Below are 21334 nucleotides of genomic sequence, written 5' to 3' on the forward strand. Positions count from 1 at the left end.
GCAACCTATGAGACAGCTCAGGGAAATAGACATTTTTACACATAAAGGGTATGGGCTTCTCAGGTATATATACTATATATATATATATATATATATATATATATATATATATATATATATGTTTTATTTTTATTGTATGCACCGAGTGTTATAACCAGCATCTAAAAGAATAATGTTTAAAAAGTAGTAGTGTTTTTCAATTAATAGTATTTTTAATTTATTTGTGCATAATTTTGCTTCCCAGTAACTTTCCCCCTTCCTTTTGGTCAGTGTCTGTCTTCTCCCATTATCTGCCAGTCAACCTAAGTTGCTATTATTGCTTCATGTTGAGGTTTTTAATCAACAAGGAAAGAAAGTCTTCCAAATTGACTGTATTTTATCTGTCTTGTTACTTTTACCAGTGTCCCTAATTTATTCCTGCATATTAATTGCTGCCCTGAAAGTTTTGTTTTAGCATTTCTTCTGGTACATGGGCTAGCACTGAGTTGTTGGGTTTTGTTTTGTTTTGTTTTGAGGCTTTGTTGTTTTGATTACCCAGGGAAATCCTAAATGCCAAAGGACAGATTTGTTGGCTAGTGACTTCTTTGTTGATAGGCACTTTTTCTCAGTGCTGTTATTTGTTAGCCCATCATCTTCAAGTCTCCATGTATTTTGATGAGAAAACAGCTGCTGGACTTCCTGAGGATCCTGGTCCCATTTTTCTCATGCTGATCTTAAGATTTTTCTCTTTCACCTTCAGTTTTAAACAGTTTGATTATATTACAGGTTTCTTTGATGTTTTTCAACTTCGAGTTTGTTAAGTTTATCAAATATGAAAACTAATGTTAAGTTTATCAGATGTAAAAGCAAATGCTTTTCTTCTGACTTGGAAGGTTCAACCACTCTCTCTGTTTTTCTTTGATTGTTTGATTGATTTTTGAGACAGGGTTTTTCTGTGTAGCTCTGGTTGCCCTGGATCTCGCTCTGCAGACCAGACTGGCCTCAAACTCAGAATGCTGGGATCAAAGGCCTGTGGCACCACCACCTGGCTCACTCTTTCTTCATGTAACTCTTCTGAATCATTTTCTTTCCTGTTCTCAAGAACTCCATTATATTTAATAATGCTCTATACACCTCAAAAGATCTGTGCATTTTTTATCTTTCACATTTTTTTCTTCTAAAACTAGGTTCTCACTGTATTATCTTCACATTAACTATTTCTTCTCCCAGTGTGCTTCCCAAAGGTGCTGTTGAGCCCTTATTTAATTTTTGGATCTCCAGAGTTCCTAGTTTACTCTTTAAAGCAATTCCACCCCTTCATTAGCCCTCTGTGTTTCATAAAATGCTATCTTTCCCATTCCTTTAGCTCTCCAAGCAAAGCTTCTGAGACCCTTGGAGAGAGGGGACTTAGGAGAAGACAGAATAGCTGGTGTAAAATGTGGCCTTGTGAATCCAATATCTGGACTTCCTATTCTGCATTTTGCTCCGTGGATGGCCATGCTCTATTTTCCTTCTACATCTTAGTTTTTGTTGAAAAGTCATTTAAAATAATGCACTGTGACAGTTCTTACAATCCTGTTCTCCTGCCTCCATGGTTCGTATTGTCACTGCTGAGACTGTTCTGGTTGTGCCTTGTTTATGTAGTGAGTGTGTAGTTCCTGATAGTCACCAAAATGGCCATATTCTGATTCTGGAAGCTGAAGGGGAATTAAGTTGGAAGACCAATTTTGGATTATTAATCAGATTTATTTTAAGTGGGAGATGTATCCCTGATTATTTGAAAGGAGCCAATGTAATCATGAGGATCGTTAAAGGTAGAAGAATCATGTATAATCTCCGACTGGTATGACCAACTTCAATGAGAGATGAAGAAGGTCACAGCCAAAGAATGCAGATGGCCTCTAAAATTTGGAATAGCCAAGGAAAAACTTCTCCTCTCATACTTCCCCAGAGAGGAATTCAGCTGTGTTGGCACCTTGGTTTATACCCAAGGAGGCTGTGTTGAACTTCTGACCTGCAGTTCTGCATTGCTGTAAGCTAGCAAACTTACCACGATTAACTGTAGAAGCAACAGAAAGTAATTTAGTGGCCTCTCTAAACAAATCAAATAAAGTCTGTTTATAAGGCCCCTGAGAGGAGAAGTTTGCACTAGGAGAATTCTAAGTCTAGTTAAATAACAAATCCTGCAAATGGTTCCCAGGACAAATGATAGCAGCTGTCTTGGAAAGATAGGCTTTAATTTTTGTATTATTTTATGTGTTTGGGTGTTTTTCCTACATGTATGTCTGTGCACCACATGTGTGCCTGAGTTTCCAGATCCAGAAGAGGGTATAAGATTCTCTGGAGTGAAGTTACAGATTGTGAGCCACTATGTGGGTGCCAGGAATGGAACCCGGAATCCTTTGGAAAAGCAGTTGGTACTCTTAACTGAGCCATCTCTACATGTCCCATAAGAAGTTTTTAATTGGCTTCAAATTTATTCTGCCCACTTTGGTATCTGCCCTCAGTTTTCACTGAGATGGTGGACTCTTTGTTTCTGGATTTTGAAAGTTGTGACCCCTCTTTTTCATTTTGTGTTCGAGTGTTTTCCCTGCATGTATGTATGTGCACCACGTGCATGCCTGGTACCCTTGGAGGTGGAAAAAGAGCATTGGAATCCTGTGGAGCTGCAGTTAGGGGTGGTTATGAACCACAGTGTGAGTGACGGGACTCAAGCCTTGGTCCTCCTAAGGGAAAAAATGCTGTTAACTCTTGAACCATGGCTCCAGCCCAGACTAATTGTTCTTAAGTTTGGATGAGGTGTGTTGAGTGGTGAGGCTTGGGTGACACAAGTCCACCATCTTTAATGAGGTCAGCCTTGTTTGTTTTTCTTTTTTATTGATTTTTATTGAACTCTACATTTTGTTTGTTTTTCTTGATTAAACACCTCACTTTTGAGTGGTTACACAACTTTGGTTAATTGTTTGAATTCTGAAAAGGCTGATTTTTGATAACTTTTCCAGTGTTATTATTTCTATAATTGAGGAGTGGATCCTCTGTCATTCTTGCTGGAATTCAATCTTTTTCTTTTTAAGCAGTCTATTGATGTGAGAACTATCCAGGCCACTCCACAGCCCTGGTGCTTCTGATTCCCACCGTAGTGTTTTATTGTAGCAGCTGTGACTGTCAAAGTCGTCAGCCAGCACTTCTGTCCAGAAGGCTTTAAGCAAGTGTTTTAGTGAGTGTGTAAAGAATGTGCCATGCACTGGCTATTATTATTCTTTTCACAGCTGGAAAAGCCAGGTAGCCACGGCAGCCATATTTAGGGCTTCGTTCCTTCTTAAACAATAAGTTGGTAAACAGAACCCAGTGTACAAAACAGGAAAAAGCACAGAGCTAAACAGGAAGGGTTGAAACACTAAACCACATGAATGTCAAAGGAATTGTGGGAGTGAAGGAGTGAGTTCTAGGGTGAGTTTTGACCTCCAGAAAAACAGACATCTGCCTCACAAAGAAGTCTACCTCTGATAACAGACTTTATTATCAACTTATCAAATAATAACTTTGAATCTTATTGTCTCTCGATTTTTGTTTTTCTTTGGTGGCAGTCCTTGCTATATGCTTTATTATGATAGATTAATTATAATAAATTAAGAGGCTAGAAATTAAGCCCCTTCGTTTACTGTGTTGGTCTTTTCCTAGGTTTTGCGTCGAAAGCTTAGAACATTTATTTCCATTATAACGTATTTTTGGAAATACATTAATTAGAGCTTAAGAGTTTGCTTATGCTTATGGTGACAGCAACAGCTTCCAATAGTTGACTTCTTTCTGATTGTGTATTTTCTCTAAACATATTAAGTTTGTCTTGATTTTTCTCCTTAATGCGGTTTTATCTCATGTACATAGTTTAGTGCTTTTGATATTGATCCCTGTTCCTTTCACCGTAACATTAAGTGTAAATCTACTGGCCACTATTTTGTGACCTAATGCACTAGAGGCATTTGCAAAGAATGCTTATTATTTGGCAACTTCAACTATGTACACAGATGCATAAACCCGCATGGGTAATTTGATTTTTTTAGTCTTCTATAACTTTATTTTTTGGGCATTATTCAGTTGATTTCTAAATTTTTTTTTAATTCTGCATTAGTTTAACCCATAAAACATTGTAATTATGAGGGATTGTTCATGAATAATAACATTTTAATGAATATGAAGCAAGTTGCTTTGTCATACTTAATGATATTTGTTTTATGTGCTAATTTCTCATATTTTAATATCCAATTATTGTCCAGCTTTTTATTTTAATGTCTTTTGAGATGTGTGTGTGTGTGTGTGCTGCATTCACCTGGAACAAACTGAAAGATACCTTCAACTTAAAAGAGATAATTTAAAAACCAAATTTTTAATAATAAAAATTGAAAACCAGGCAGTGGTGGTGCACATCTTAATCCAAGCCCTATGGATGGAGAGGCAGGTAGATCCCTGAGTTCAAGGCCTACCTCGTCTACAGAATGAGTTCCAGGACAGCAAAAGCTGCACCTAGTCTTAAACAACAAAAACAACAAATATTTTTATTAGTTAAAAACATATTTAATTCAGCTTTGCAATCTTGATTTATTTCTTTGTTGGGTTTTTACCTCCAACATTGTATTCTATTCTGTTTCTTTTCTTCTATACATTCAGTGCTAATATTTATCAACAGTTTCATTTCTGAGTAAGAAGAGATCTTAAGATTCTCACCTTGGCACTCTTCCCACAAACCTTGAGTTATTATTGGAATGCCATACTGATTTTCCAAGTTGTTTTTGCAAATTCCTGTTTTTCCATGAATACAAAAGGACAACAGCAGCATTAGTAGTGATTATCTAAAAACTGGATTTTTTATTTTTATTTATGTAAAAAAAACTTTTATTAGCCTACAAAAATTATTCTGATTTTTAAAAATGGATTAGGGAAGTCTTCCACAAAATGAAGTTGGATATTTTCAGGCACATTCAGTCTTTCATTGGAAGAGTTCTTGTAGGTAAATTACCTAATTACAAAAGTAATTCATTCTTAATTCAGTCAGTTGAGCTAATCTGAAAATTTTTACTTTCAACTTTGTTTCTTTTTCTTTTATTCTTGGGATTATAACATAATTATATCATTTCTTCCTTCCCTCTCCTCTCTTGAGACCTTCCCATATACCCCTCCTTGTTCTCTTTCAAATTCATGTCCTGTTTTGTTCTCTAATTGTTGCTATATGCATGTATGTGAATGTTACTTGTATATAGGTTTTTCAAGGCTGATAATTTGGTCCTGGATAACCAGCTGGTGTGCTTCCCTGGAGAAGATTGTTCCCCTATCTCGGCATTTCTTAGTTGCCTGTAGTTCTTTGTGTAGGGTTAAGGCCTAAAGGCTTTCCCTTGTTCACTTTGGCCTGTCTATTGCTGGTATCCTTGTTCATCTCAGGTGTAGACAATCATGTTGGTGATAATTTATGCATGTAACTTCTGTCACAGCCTCCCAGCAAGTTCTCTTATCCTCCCAGTCTTCTTTTACTGCACTAGTAATCTATATTTTCATGCTTGCACACAGATGTTGAAGGAGCTGCGGGCTGCGTTCCTGCCACCTGGCTCTCGGCTGCCTGGCTAGCTTATGCCCTGAAATAATTACACGGAAACTGTATTCTTTTAAACACTGCTTGGCCCATTAGTTCTAGCCTCTTAATGGCTAATTCTCACATCTTGACTATCCCATATTTAGTAATCTGTGTAGCACCAGTCTTACCGGGAAAGATTCAGCATGTCTGACCTGACGGCTTGCTTCATCACGTCTGGCCTGGAGAGGCAAGAGGCATGGCGTCTGCCTCACTTCCTCTTCATCCCAGCATTCTGTTCTGTTTACTCCACCCACCTATGTTCTAACCTATCAGGCCAAGCAGTTTCTTTATTAACCAATGACCTTCCTCCATCACACAGAGAAAGAGATAACCCAGAAAATCTATAAAATCTTTTATCTGGTTTTCAATTCTCTTTAATAGTATACTTTATTTTTGTTCCAAATGGCCACAACTATATGAGGAAGAGAGAAACATATAATTTGCACCAAGGAAACAACTTCAGTTTAAGTATCATATTCGTGTGAGCTGATTGTATGCTTGGGCCTTGCAGAACCTCCCAGCCTGGAAGATGCAGGAAAGATGCTGAATGAGACCGTGGTGGTGAACAACCCCATTCGGCTGGAGTGTAGAGCAGCAGGCAATCCTCCTCCTGGTTGGTTTACATTTAACATTTCTGAGAATAGAAAAATCGCTGTGGGTGTAATGTACCAATTAGTAACAAAGAAAAGTGGTAGAGTGCATTTCAGGTGATAGGATAATTAGGGAGATGATATTTTTAAATTTTCAGTAGTCTTTAATTGCATGAAAGAATCTTTCTACTTGATGTAAAAACATGGGAATTCCTTGATCGTCCTGTCTGTTTTGTGGGCACACCCTTGCATTTTATGTCCATGTTTTTTTAGAAAAGATATCGTAAATTTTGAAAGGAATATTAAGAGAGTTGGATGAACTAACTGATTCTTAATCACAGTCATTCTAGTGACCCTGTCACTTTTCCCTGTATCTCCCTATCACTGGGAGGCTCTTTTTGTGAGCTGATGACAATGTAAAACATTGTATCCAATATTGCACATGATAGATGGTTTTCATTAAACATGTCAACAATTTTGTAAGAAATACACAATAAAATAAACATAATAAACTGAAAATCTGCCATCAAGTAATATTGACATATTAGAAACAATACAGAGAATACCTTTTGCTGATTCAATTCCTGAACTCATTGATTGGATTCGGTAGTTTTCTTAGGATTATCTTTTCTTAAAAATCAACCATCAAGAGATATTTAAGCCAATTAAACTCAAACAGTAAGTATAAGAATAAAGCATTTTAGTTAGATACCTCTTAGTATATTTATTTCACGTCGAACTTAGTGTATTGAATTTTGAAAGAATTTTTACTGCTCCCCTTCACCCTTCAGTTATTACGTGGTACAAAGACAACCACCCACTCTCGGGTTCCACAAGTGTAGTCTTCGTGAACAGAGGGCAGATCCTTGATATTGACAGGACTCAGATCTCAGATGCCGGCATCTATAAATGTGTAGCCATCAACTCTGCTGGAGCTACAGAATTATTTTACAGTCTCCAAGTGCATGGTAAGTGCTGTATCTCTCAGATTCCTCCTGGGTTGAGGACACATGCCCAATGACCAAATGATCCTACAATATTCTAGTGTGATAATTAACAGAATATGCTGTTGATGTCTTTACATAAAGACCCAGATAAACCTATTAAAATGCCCAGTTTTCACATGCTGTTGAACTTCAACTTTAGATTATTTGTTGAAATAAGCAGTAATGTTTTTGTCAACTAACAGCTACACCATCTTTACCAATGCTCTAACACTCAGGAGTTTTAAAGAACTACTTCTAAGTAATTATGTCATGGTAAACTTTTTAAGAGGCATTGATAATTTTAATATGGCAGTGGAATCAATGGAGAAAGATACGTGTACACATACACAAACACACATATACACTTTTGGAAATCACTAACTCAATAACTAAGAATTCACTCAGGGTCAGTGAGATAGCTCAACAGATAAAACCAATATCCTGAATTTGGGTGAAAAAGCCTGATGTGGTAACAACCGATTTATTATCTCAGCACTCCTATACCAAGATGGGTGTTAGAGATCGGAGAGTTGTTCTGAAGCTCAAGGGCCACTGAGCATGGAGTACACAGCCTGGCAGAAGCAAGAGAGACCTTGGCTCAACAAGGTAGAAGGAGAAAACAGAGCTCCCCAGAATTGGCATTTGACCTCCACATATGCGCTGTGACACATACACAATGATGATGATAATAATAATAATACATTTAAATAAACTATAACACTAAAAACTAACTTCTTACACCAAATAGCATCCTTCCTATCCTCAGTTTGTCTGTCAAATTGGGAAACTGATACTTGCTCTATATCCCTCACAAAAATACTGTGATTAGATTTCAAATAATATGTGAAACACTTGGCCAAAACAAATAAGGAAAAAAAATAATCTGTAAAAATTTATTATGGAAATTACATCTGGCTTTCATTATCCTCTGGTGATAACATACTTTTTTTTCAGTGCCTCCTTCCATCTCAGGTAGCAGTTCCACAGTGGAGGTGGTGGTGAACAATCTAGCAAGGTTAGAATGTGAAGCCAGGGGCATCCCTGCCCCTAGTCTGACCTGGTTGAAAGATGGGAGCCCTGTCTCTAGCTTTGCTAATGGAATACAGGTATCTTTTATGTTGTTTTAATAGCTAACATGCACAACACAAGATACTCAAACACATGAAGCTGTTGAAAAGATTTGGAGAACAAGACTTAGCAAATGGTATATTCGAAAAGAGTGTGTACACAATCATCCACAAATGCCTGTCACAGATACATACTCACAACTATATATATCCATATATCCATATATATCCATAGTATCTAAGAGTTCTCATCCCTCACTGGTGGGTAAGTTTAACCCTTTACATAGCTGTCTTTCTTGCCTATGCCTGTTTCTTCTCCTGGCATATGGAATACCCACCAACAAAAAACACAGGAAATTTCTGGTAGGATTTTGTTTAAATGAAAATGTTGAATCTGTGAGCCACATGAAGCATCAAAGAATGAAGTAGAAAAGATCATAATGGAGATATTATGAAAATGAAATTTGATAATCTGAGCCTCTGAAAATTTTTAAAGGCAGTCCATTAAAATACACACACACACAGAGGCACCCTGAGCTTCAAGTCAGAGAAGCATGGACACGGACTTTTATTTCATCCTCTTTTGCAGATGTTGTATTTTTGGATTTTTTGTTTCTTTGTTTTGGTTTTTGAGGTTTTTTTTTTTTTTTCAAATTGAAGCTTTGTGCCAGCTGTGCATTGAGTAAGTCTCTCAGCCCCTTTCCTTTTAAGGATGCTATAAAGCAAAAAAAAAAAAGAGTATTTAATTGGTAAATATATACTTTGCTTTAGATTTAATTCTATTTCAGCCTTCATAGTCTACAGGCTAGTATAAACAACACATTAATACACACTGAGGAGCTGCAATTCTGTATGACTTGTTTTATTACAATATTTTATTATTGCAGCGATCTGAAGCTGAACTCAAAATAGCTCTAATAGGTGTTCATGTTGATATAAAGTTTGACCTGTTTTTCCCAACACAAAATGCAGTTCTGACAGTCTACTTTTAAACTCAGAAGTTTGGAATTAATAATCATAAAAGATACAAAGTTTATGTCAATATAAAAATTGTGGGATAATATGATAATGAGTGTGACTAGTTGTTTTAGTTAATACTGTTGTGATGTCTATTTTATCCAAGAAAATTTCAGAGAATGACCTCTTTTTATTCCTTCTTCTCTTGGGTATGCTTTGTCATGCTCTCCTCTATTAAAATTTGTATAAATGATAAAAAGAATACGCCTACTATTCTCGTGGGTATATTGGTCAACTGGCTTGTTTTTATTGGTAGGTTCTCTCTGGGGGTCGCATCTTAGCGCTGACCAGTGCACAAATGAGTGACACAGGAAGGTACACCTGCGTGGCAGTGAACGCTGCTGGGGAGAAACAAAGGGACATCGACCTCAGAGTATATGGTGAGACAGCTGGCTATGTGCTGAAATAGATGTTACGGGAGATTGTTGACAAGAAGGGGAAATAGATAAAATGATGATTTGGTTAAAGTAGTTCAAATCAAGTTCATTTCTACTTTATGTTTGAGTTTGATTCATTTTAATTCTTTTATGTTCCTAGATATTGGGGCTGGGTAGAAGATTTGGGGCATAAAAGTAGTGTAAATATGAGAAGTTAAGCTTAACTCTCTGATACCCATGTTAAAAGCTGCATGGTCTTATATGCTTATAACCCAAGTGTCGGGGGCTAGAAACAGGGAGCTAGCTCCCAGGAGCTCTTTGGCCAGCTAGGCTAGCCAACCAGAGAGCTCAGGTTCAATGAGAGACCTGTCTCCAGGGAATTAATAGAGAGTGATAGAGATACCTGACACTCTGTTCTGGCTTCTGTGCTCACATACGTATACCCCAGACACATATAACCACACACAAAGATATATGCATATACCCCAGACACATATAGCAACACACACAGCTTATATGGATATACCCCAGACACATATAACAACACATATTGCACACTCACAAAATAAAATTTTAATTTTTATGTCTACATCACCATAGCGTTTTCTATAAAGCATTCAAAAGACCATAACAACACCTAGCAGCTCTACAACTAAGGAAACAATTTAACTACAGTCAATGTCTGTTGAAAAAGCTCTCTTTATATCTTCTGCTCAACACCATATTTCATTGCTTTTAATTATGTTTCTAAAACCTATTTTGTTATCAGCCCAATATCCTTGAGTCATGGGCTATTTGAGAAATAAAACGTAAGCTAAACATGAATTCAAATAAGATTCATGATTTTCTCTGCTCACAATGCAGTTAGATGATTGAGAAGGGGATAGTATTTGATTATATCTCAGAATAATCCCCCGCCCCCTGCAAGAAGAATGCTGGGGCTTCACTGGTCCAGTTCAGAGATGGTACTTGTCATTCTACATCGTGGCATACCTTGATGTTTAAACCAGCCAGAAAGAAAGCATGCCCTTCTAACATTCTACAGAAAACCCAAGACAAACATACATAGTCACAATCATTTTTATTCAGCAAGGCAGCATTAAAATTTGATCAAGCTGTAGAACTGACCATTCTATATACACATTCCTATGAATGTGTCTGTTTTCATGGGGTCTTACAGTGCCATTAAATGTATCTATTTGCTACTTCACAGTATTCTTGATTTTAAACAGATTGTCCGTACGTCTTTACCCAAGTGTGTCGCCTCTAAAACTCAATCCCACTGTTTCCTTGTCCTAGAGGTGGCCTTCAGCTCACTGTGTGTGCTCACTTTGTGTGATGCTCAGTGAGAGGAATGTCACAGATCCCTGCACAGGGGTCACTCACCCTAGGCTGCTCCAGGAGGTATTTTCTTCTTGACAGTCCATTCGTTCATGGTTTGTTCCAGCTAGAGATAGCACACAGATGTACCCCTTATTTCCCAACTCTTTCTCTCCAAAGCAATCTGGTAACAGAGAACTCCGATGGCCACAGACACAGAATGTTGGTAGTCAGTCTACTACACAGATCATCACTCTACCTCCTGCTGGGGTACTGACCCAGAAACAGTTGCCTTTAGGCTGTAATAATATTCTTTGGTACCAAAATCTTTTTTCTACCAAATCCCTGTAGGACCCTGATGAATACAGGCAGATTAGTTTTTCCTATCACCTCAAAATCCAAACCCAACAAAAACCAACTATGAACATAGTCCCAAGTGTTTAAGGAGTTTAGTGAGAGTTCCCAAAGGAAATTCTTCTCTATGCTTTTTCTGGGACTGCTTTGTAGCAGCCCTGGTTTCATTTGCCATTTTCCTTTTCTGAATATAGATATATACAGGCCTGAATGATTCCTTGGGGAAGTATGGAGCCTACTCTTGACAGAGCGGCACCTAGGCCACCCGAGAGAAGTTATTTCCAGCACACTCAAGGGAAGGGGATTCTTTCAGCTTCTGTCTGAACACATGTTAGCACCTGACAAGTCTTAGAGCCAGGAGAGTCTAGCTTTGATCCCATTGAAATTTCAGCAGTTATGAATGTGTTGTACAGCTGGTCACTGCTTTAGTCTCTTCTCTATCATATGAGTTTCCCAACACAGCCTTTCCAGCCATAGAAAGTTGGTGTGGCACAGAAGAGAACTCTAGATGGAAATCAGTAGATTCTCAGCTTTACCACTAGCCATAGGATTTTGTGTAAACCCTTACCCATCACCTAGTTTTCATTTTCACACTGTGAAGTTGGGTGTTAGAAGGGTAGTCATTACATTCTCTTCCTGATACTTTGAAAGATGTTGCCTTGATGACTATGAAGCTTATTTCCTTTGCAAAAGATGCAGATTAAGTATTTAAATACTATTTTCTTTTCATTCATTATTGTTTCAAAAATATTTCATGGGTGATTTGTTGTTTTGAAAATCCTGAGGAAAACCACGTAACTGGTGAGAACTTTGAGTTGCAAAATCTCTTGAAAATGAAAAATGAGTGAGTAGACTCTCTGGTCCTCATAAACGTATTGATCAGTTAGTTAACATTGACTGAATAAAATAAAGCGAGTAGCGTATACAAGAATGATTGTGCTCTTCTATTAAAAGGAAAAAAAGAAAACAAAAATATAGCTCACCAGTGTGTATCTTGTATCTTGATGATTAATGGACATTAATAGTATGCTGGCCTTTTTTATTCTAAAAAATACTTGGTTTTTCATGTAGTTCCACCCAATATTATGGGAGAAGAACAGAATGTTTCTGTCCTCATTAGCCAAGCTGTGGAGTTAATCTGTCAGAGCGATGCTGTGCCCCCACCTACTCTGCTGTGGCTAAAGGATGGCCGCCCTTTGTTGAAGAAACAAGGCGTCAGTATCTCTGAAGATGGAAGTGTACTAAAGGTAAGGCTATAGATTTGTCTCCAGTTCCCGAGCACATGGTTTTAGTGTGACATCTGTAAGTTTGCTGATCTTTTACAAATGTTCTAGTGTCATCTAATAAAATTCTAGAAACTCTTTATTAACTACATTTTATGCTAATACAATTTAAATATTTAATCATCCATCCATACTTTAGCCATAAGCTATCTCAAAAGCAAACCTTCAGAAAACTGTTATAAAAATACTCTAAGGAATTCCTTACGTATTCAACCAATCAGCAACAACCCACTTTAGGTGCTCTGGATAAGGCTATGAAAATTAGGACACATCTCATATTTTCAATATTTTGTAAGCTTACATAAATCCATGAAGAGTTAAACGTTACTTCATCCCAGATATGCATAACTACTATAAGTGTGAACTGATGAGTAAGAGGGTGGTACAGCATATTTGGAGAGGGATAGCAAAAAGTGAGGCTCTGCTTACGTGGAAAAAGGTTAGGAGACAACCTAGCTTTATAGCTCAGAAGGGAACAAAAGTCCTGATTAAAGAGAGCACGTAAGTTAGATTGGAGTTCTCCTCCAAGATGGAGAATTTCACAAAGTAAATGTTTGAAATAATGTTGATAGAAAGTTCATCCAAGTGAAATAAAGCTGGCATTGGAGAGAGCACAAGGGTTTGGCTAAGGAATCCAAAGCTCTGAACATTCATAACTTCATTGTGTGCTTGTAAAATTCTGCTAATAACCCAATGGAGAAAATGAAAGAATAGCCAAACAATGTATCCAATTTCCCAAAGTCATAGATTGAATTAGAACACGGTTATTATAATTTGGAAATCTATGTTACTAGCTACGTATGGCTTCCTGATTGAGGAATACTTAGGAGGGCAATGAGTGTCTGCCACATGGGAAAAGCAGCCATCTAAAAAGATTTCCCAAGGGAGACGAAAGCAGCAGGACAGCATGAAGGTGTGTGCTAAAGAAAAGGGCTGTGAAGATGGGAACCATGACACTGCAGTAATGGAGACGGTAATGGAGAAAGGAAAAGGAAGACCAGACTCACTACCAAAACAAAGAACAAATAATCCGGTAAAAAAAAAAGGGGGGGGGGTACAGACCTGAACAGAGAACTCTCAACAGAGGAATCTAAAATGGCTTAAAGACACTTAAGGAAATGTTCATCATCCTAAGACATCAGGAAAGTGCAAATCAAACAACTCTGAGATTCCATCTTATACCTGGAAGAATGGCCAAGGTCAAAAATACTGATGACAACTTATGCTGGAGAGGTTGTGGGGTAAAGGGAACACTTCTGCATTGCTGGTGGGAATGCAAACTGGTACAGCCCCTTTGAATATCAGTATGACAATTTCTTAGAAATTAAAAAACAACCTTCCTTAGGACCCAGAAATATCACTTTTGGGTATATATCCAAAGGATGCTCAATCGTGCCACAAGGACATGTGCTCAGCTATGTTCATAGCAGTATTGTTTTTCATATCCAGAACCTAGAAACAGCCTAAATGCCCCTCAACTAAAGAATGGATAAGGAAAATGTGGTACATTTACACAGTGGAGTACTGCACAGCAGAAAAAAAAAATGACATCTTGAAATTTGCAGGCAAATCGATGGATCTAGAAAACATCATATTGATTGAGGTAACCCAGACCCAGAATGACAAATATCATAATTACTCACTTATAAGTGGCTTTTAGACATAAAGCAAAGAAAACCAGCCTACAATCCACAATCCTAGAGAACCTAGACAACAATGAGGACCCTAAGAGAGACATACATGGATTCAATCTACATGGGAAGTAGAAAAAGACAAGATCTCCTGAGTAAATTGGGAGCATGGGGACCATGGGAGAGGGCTGAAGGGAAGGGGAAAGGAAGGGAAGGGAACAGAGAAAAAATGTATAGCTCAATAAAATCAATAAAGAAGAAGAAAGACCAAACCCACTAAACAAAGATGGATAAGGCAACTGAGCTATAAATGCAAAAAGGAGGGGGGAAGATACATGCACAGAGGATGAATCTATTCTAGAAAGCACCTGGCAAAATCTCAAAGCTTAGATGTGGCTAAATGACAGAGGGAGGCATTTACATGAACATAAATTTCCGTGGGTGTAGGTGTTCCTTTCTTTAGGTAATGGTGAATAAATCCTTAGATCTGATCCCTTCCATGAACCCATGCCAGACACCCTGGGATGTACAAGTCCTCTTGGCAGAAATAGAGAGAAGACCCATACAGTGAAACATTCAACAGAACCCAAGCCTCACTGGTTAGTTAATACTATCTTAAGAACATACCCAGCATTTTTCTCACACTTATTTGACTAAATTAAATAATGGAATTTTAGCATTTTATTTGCTAAGCATATATGATGCACTCCATTAAATGTTCATCCCTGCTTTCCAATCTACCAACCTTCCCATTCCAAAAACTTTTTCTGAGCTCTACACTGTATTAGTTACCTTTTCCTTACTGTGCATACATAACTTGACAGAACAACCTAAGTTTATTTAAAAAAAAAAAAAGATCTAGGCACGTCATTTTAATATTTCAGCCTGTCATGACATAGAGGGCATAATAGATGTCGCTGGATTATGTAACAGAGGTTGTGAAGAATCAGAGAGAAATTGAGCCACCTAGGGCCAGGTATTGCCTTCAAGTGTGCACTCACAGTGAACTGCTTCATCCTGAGACACAAACACATCCCAACACAGATTCCACAACCATCCATGCTAGCACTGGGAACTGGTGAGAACACATTCAGAAAGGAGCTTGACCTCAAAAAGCTCTTGTCTATCTTATGGTGCAAAATGTCAGTCCAACTTCAAGTCCACCGATCTTAGATTCCAACACTGTTCACAATCCAAGTCCAAAATCTCTTCTGAAGAGAATGCAGTCATCTGGTGGAGAGCATTCCATTATTTTTGTTTTATTTTTCGAGACAGGATTTCTCAGTGTAGTCTTGGTGCCTGTCCTGGAACTCGCTGTGTAGACCAGGCTAGCCTCGAACTCACAACGATCTGCCTGCCTCTGCCTCCCAAGTGCTGGGATTAAAGGCGTGTGCCACCACTGCCCGGCTTTTTCATCATTTTTTTAAAGTGATATACTTTCAAATTTATGACAAGGAATAAACAGTCTAATTCTAAAAAAGAAGAATGGAGATATAAGAAAAGATAGGGCAAAATAAGAATAAAATTCAGGAGAGAAAAGCATTGACTCCTGTGGTTCCATGCCAAACATCTGGGGTACATGGCTTCCATAACATGAGCTCCAGAGGGCTTGGGAAACCCCACCCTTGTTAATTACAGCCTCATGGGCTAGATTCATTCATTACCTGCAGGTTTCCTCAGGATGCTCTTGGCACATCCAGCATCCTGAATCCATTGCAATGCTGGCTTCACTCCCATAGCATCTTGTAGTACCCTGGAAATGGGCTTATCCAGGAAATCTAAGCTTGCTACACATTGCCTGATCTCCCAGTCTTTTCTCAAAATCTTTGGTGCAAACTTTTTTGACTCCATAATTCATACCTTCTGCATGCCTGCCAAACTAAACCCAAATGGACAACACCAAGTTCTACCAAGCCCTACCTTGGACCATGGCTGCAGCAACCTTTTAGTGCCTGGCTTGAACCTGGGAAAGCACTTCCTCAGGCAACTCATTAGGGTAAAGTACTGTCTTTCTGAAGGAAAAATCTTTCAATGAGTTTATAGTTTTATACACTAAAACCTTTGTTCTGTGGAATAATCCTTCTGTATACTGTGAATATGTATTACTCTGATTGGTTAATAAAGAACTGACTGGCTGATAGCCAGGCAGGAAATGTAGGCGGGACAACCACGCTAAAGCTGCTGGGATGAAGAAGGGTGGGATCAGAGGAGATGCCAGCAGACAAAGAGGAAACAGGACATGTAGAAAATGAGATAATAAGCCATGAGCCATGTGACAGAGCGCCAATAAGAAATATGGGTTAATTTAAAATGTAAGAGTTAGCTAGTAGCCACTCTGAGCTATCAGCTGAGCATTTACAATTAATATTAAGTTTCTGAGTGTTTATTCGAGAATGGCCGCTAGCACAAGAAAACTCCGCCTACACCTTTGGTTATGGATTCTTATTAATTTCTGAATGACCTCAAGGAACATTTTGTATTACCCCAATACAAATTGCTTGGTTTCTTTTTAGAGGTACTGACATGTTTAGCAAGGATAGCTACTTTGTCCTCAGCTTTCTAAGGGATTGAGCTGCTTTTCTGGCTAGATCAGTGGTTCTCAAACTTCCTAGTGTAGCGGCACAGTAGTACAGCTCCTCGTGTTGAGGCGATTCCCAAACATAAAATTCTTTTCATTGTTATTCCATAAATGTAATTTCACTATTGTTATGAATCATAATGTAAATATCTGTTTTTTCTGATGGTCCTTGACCAACCCTGCTAAAGGGTCGTCTGACCCCAAAGGGGTTGTCACTCACAGATTTAGAACTGCTGGGCCAGCCTATACATATTTATGTTTCTGTGCCAGTCCTTGCTGCTAATTCTTACTGCAAACTGGACTAAGACCAGCCATCAATTACCACACCACAAATGCCAGTGATATGGCTCAGCAGGTACGGCACGTGCCGCCAAGACTGTCCAACTGAGTCCAGTCCCTAATCCCACTTGGTGGAAGGAGAGAACCAACTTCCCCACTCAAGGTGTTCTCTTACACACACACACACACACACACACACACTATAAAAAAAATAAATATTTAAAAAAAACTAAACCATTCCACAGCCTGAATGATCTGCTGCTGTTTTGTCATTTCTTTTGCTGAAGTTATTAGTCCATTACTTTTTCATTTGGCCTCACCCAAATTGTCAAAATATAAGCAAGGTAGAAACACATTTTCTGACGAAGTATAACACAAATAGGCTGCAGTCCAGCTCCCAATGCTGCACTGATTCCCATCTTCAATGACCTAAGTACAGTCCTTACTGCCTGCCTTTCTCCTAGTGTTCTAGTCTTCCAAGATCCCAGTAGACTTATCCATGACAATTGTATTTACAGGATTCAAGTCTTCTCTGCTTACGTCCCCAATCTTTTCCAAATTTCTCATAATATCCAGTTCTAAAGGCCTAAGACCCATATGGTCACATTTAGTCACAACAATGAACCCATTTCTGTGCTTGTGATTTACTGTGTTACCGTTACCATGACCGCAATGCTGCTCAGAAACAGTTTACAGGCTTAAAGGTTTATTTCAGCTGTGGCTTCAGAGGGCCTCAGTCTTCTTCATCATGGCAAGGAAGGAACATCTGGCAGGCACAGGGTGCTAGAGGCTGTTCACAAAAAAGTACAGAAGCAGAGAGAAAATGGGGAACCAGAGCTGGAACTCAACCTTAAAGGCCTGTTCCTAGTGAGTGACCAGCTCTGTCCCCTCTGTGGGTTCCATAGCCTCTCAGAATAGTGTCGTGGATTGAGAAGCACATATTCATAGCATAAGTAAACTTGAGGGAGGACACACAAAATTCAAACTGTAATGTAAGGTCCATGCTTACTTATTTTCTAAGAGTGGGTAGGTTGCCACCAGTTGTGTGATTTTTGGTCACATAGAGCTAAGAAATGAACTTAAGTTCCTCTGTCCTTAAAATGAGAAGGTTTGGTGTCAAGTCCTCTTCAGTATTCCACCTAACTCAAGTTTGGCTTTAGTTGATTGACATGTTTATTGACTGTGTGCCCTGGCTAAGCCAAATACTCTTGTCAATCACAGGAACTCCCATCATACTCTTTTGGAGTCCTTAGAATCTTCGGTGGCGAGCTTATATGCAAGCAACAATTCAATGTGTAGTGTCTCTGATCTTGTGTAATTTTGCCTTGTTTATTAATTTATTTTTATATTCCTCATATGCTCACTAAAATATATGCTCAGAAACTATGAGGAATTATATGATGCCTTGGATCTGTTTACATCTCCAACCCAATACAAGATTTGTGTGGGGTTTGTAGAGAGGTACCAATACTTTAGAGCATTGTTGATCTTCCAGAGGACCTGGGTATGGATTCTAGGCACCAATATGGTACCTCACAGCCATATTTACTTCAGTTCCAGGAGATCTGACACTCTGTTCTGGCCTCTGCCGATACCAGGCACACATGTGATTCACATACACATAAGTAGGGAAAACACTCTTATAAATAAAATAAATAAATCTAGACATTTTTAAAGATTTAAATTATCATCTGAGTAATGCAAAGTTATGATGAGTGAGTGCTGACTCATGCTGCATATACATGTATGAAAATATTTTACTAAAACTCAATTATCTACTAACTACTGAACTGGGAAATGGTTAAGATTAAGACTAATTGAATTTAATTTTTTTCTGTTATCCTTTATTGTTTATTTATAGCTTGATTGACTCTTCGTGTCAGATAACATTCTATAATTTTTAACAACTTAGAAGTTAAACATGAGTTCATCAGATTTTACATTTCTGACTACTTAATACTGTATGAAGTGTATGGGGAGCACATTCACTTCCTATTTCCATTGCCATTACTGCCTCTGACTCCTCTTACCTCCTGCTGCCCACCCTTTCTTTTTCCTATTTCCCTACTACTTTTACTGTTTGTTTAAATCTCATGGTGTTCACTGCTCCTGTGTGTTTATGGTGTAACACCCACGATACAACTTATTTCTGTTTCTGTCTCCTGGGCACTTTAACAGAATGTGTAGTGCTGTTACATGGCACATTGTATAAAGGACAATTAGGTTGTTAAATTCTTCTGTAGTCATTAGAATTTTATGTTTGTTTGTTCTAAGTTTTCTTGAAAAAAGTGAGTTAATTTCTTCAAAGACATTTGTGGATTTGACTATTTCCCAGTTCATGTTTGTCTTGCATTTGCAGAGTGCAACTCTATTTGTTTTATATACATCAAGATAATTCCTTTTGGTGGACTGATCCTTTTAACAATCTATAATGCTCTTTTTTGAATTTAATTTTTTGACTTAAAGATGTTGTAATATGAGCGGCAGGGCTGCTTCCCACTGCCACCCGGCTAGCTTTACCCGAAATAATTACACGGAAACTGTATTCTTTTGAACACTGCCAGGCCCATTAGTTCCAGCCTCTTATTGGTTAGCTCTTACATATTGATCTAACCCATTTCTAATATTCTGTGTAGCACCATGATCTGGTGGCTTACCAGGGAGATCTTAACCTGCGTCTGTCTGGAGTGGGAGAATCATGGCGACTCCCCACTCGGCTTCTTTCTCCCAGCATTCTCTTCTGTCTACTCCACCCACCTAAGGGTTGGCCAATCAAATGGGCCAAGGCAGTTTCTTTATTAGTTAACCAATGACCTTCCTCCATCATTTCCCCTTTTTCTGTTTAAACAAAAAAGAAAGGCTTTCACTTTAACATAGTAAGATTACATATAGCAAAACAGTTATCAAGCAAGAATTACAGTTATAATATTTATATCTATTTTATCTTTTATCATAAGTAAGGAAAACTATAACTATAACTAACCATTCTTCAACTCCATCAAAGACTCCAGAAGGATATAATATTACCTAAGTAAACAAGAAATAAGAAACTTCAAACTTTAGAAATGACAGAGACATCTCGCTGCCTGGACAGTCACCCAAAGTTCTTTTGTACCGTTGGGGCATCCATCTTCGGCCTACAGGCCCATAGTATCCAGCAGACACATTTTCATGAAGCAGGAAATTCCAAAGACAGTTCAGTCACTATCTGCTGTGTCCTGCAGAATGTCTCGCAGACTCTTTCATGAGTCAGGAACCCCAAAAGACCATCTCACCTTCAGGCAAGTTCAGCAGTCCTCTCTCTGCGGGTTCTTTGCATCCAGTTTATGCATCAGTCCAGGCAAGAGCAGTTTCTTGCCCAAATGGCTATCAAACTCCATAAGGAGCCTCTTCGATGCCCATCTTCCTCTTGAAGTAGATTGGTGCTGTCAGGAGCAGATGTGTCTCATTTTCATAAAAAGCCCTAAGTTATTAAAACATTAAATGCCATATTCTGCAGTCTTTGAAAGATATGAAGAATGCCTATCTAGCTGAAATATATTTATGCACATCTAGAAAATCTAACTAACATGACTAAAAGCTTGACAATTATTGATGATTATCCATTAACAACCTATATACATTACATTTTTAAATGAACTATACAATCACAATATCTTAATCAAGATTAGAAATATGCATATACATATAACAAAATTGACCTTAAAATCCACACCAATGCAAATTATTTATATCTATATCATATCCCCCTTTAAATGTAAAAGAACATTTATAAACCATATTTAGGAACATGGGCGCAGTTTTTCTCTCCAAACTGCTTCCTGCTGAATGGGGGCGTCGTTAATTAGGTCTTTCATGCTATAATCTCTGTGCCAGGGTCATCTCAGTTGGCAGTTGAGTGAAGTAATTTTTTTGAGGGTGTTCACAGTAACCTTTCAGGAGGGCGTGGTCTATCATACCATATTGGGATAGAAGAAATCCACAGGGTCGCATCCTCTGTGAAAACAAAAGAAGACCCTCTCCAAAGCATCATATCCTTAGACCCAAATTCTGAAATCATAATACCCTTGTATCCATTCTGGTTTAGCTTGGCAGCCCATATAATGAAATGTCTCTCTGCAGTTAGCTCCTTTACAGTCAAAAATTTTAAAGAAAACACAATAATACAAAGAATCCAGACTCTCTGTGAATTTTCCATTTCTACGTGGCTTATTTTTATTTTTCTTTTAATCTATAACTATCTGTACTCT

General features: G+C 38.1%; 1 protein-coding gene across 1 annotated transcript in view; it reads left to right on the forward strand.

Annotated features, from left to right (window-relative positions):
- Positions 1–21334, forward strand: part of Hmcn1 (hemicentin 1) — a 456088-nt gene that overhangs the window by 299049 nt on the left and 135705 nt on the right. The window contains exons 37-41 of the mRNA XM_057769675.1: positions 6114–6215; positions 6984–7160; positions 8133–8284; positions 9519–9642; positions 12385–12560. Coding sequence (XP_057625658.1) covers positions 6114–6215; positions 6984–7160; positions 8133–8284; positions 9519–9642; positions 12385–12560 — 731 coding nt within the window. The remainder of the gene's footprint in view (positions 1–6113; positions 6216–6983; positions 7161–8132; positions 8285–9518; positions 9643–12384; positions 12561–21334) is intronic.

This window comes from Chionomys nivalis, chromosome 5, assembly GCF_950005125.1.
Source record: "Chionomys nivalis chromosome 5, mChiNiv1.1, whole genome shotgun sequence".
Taxonomy (NCBI): Eukaryota; Metazoa; Chordata; class Mammalia; order Rodentia; family Cricetidae; genus Chionomys; species Chionomys nivalis.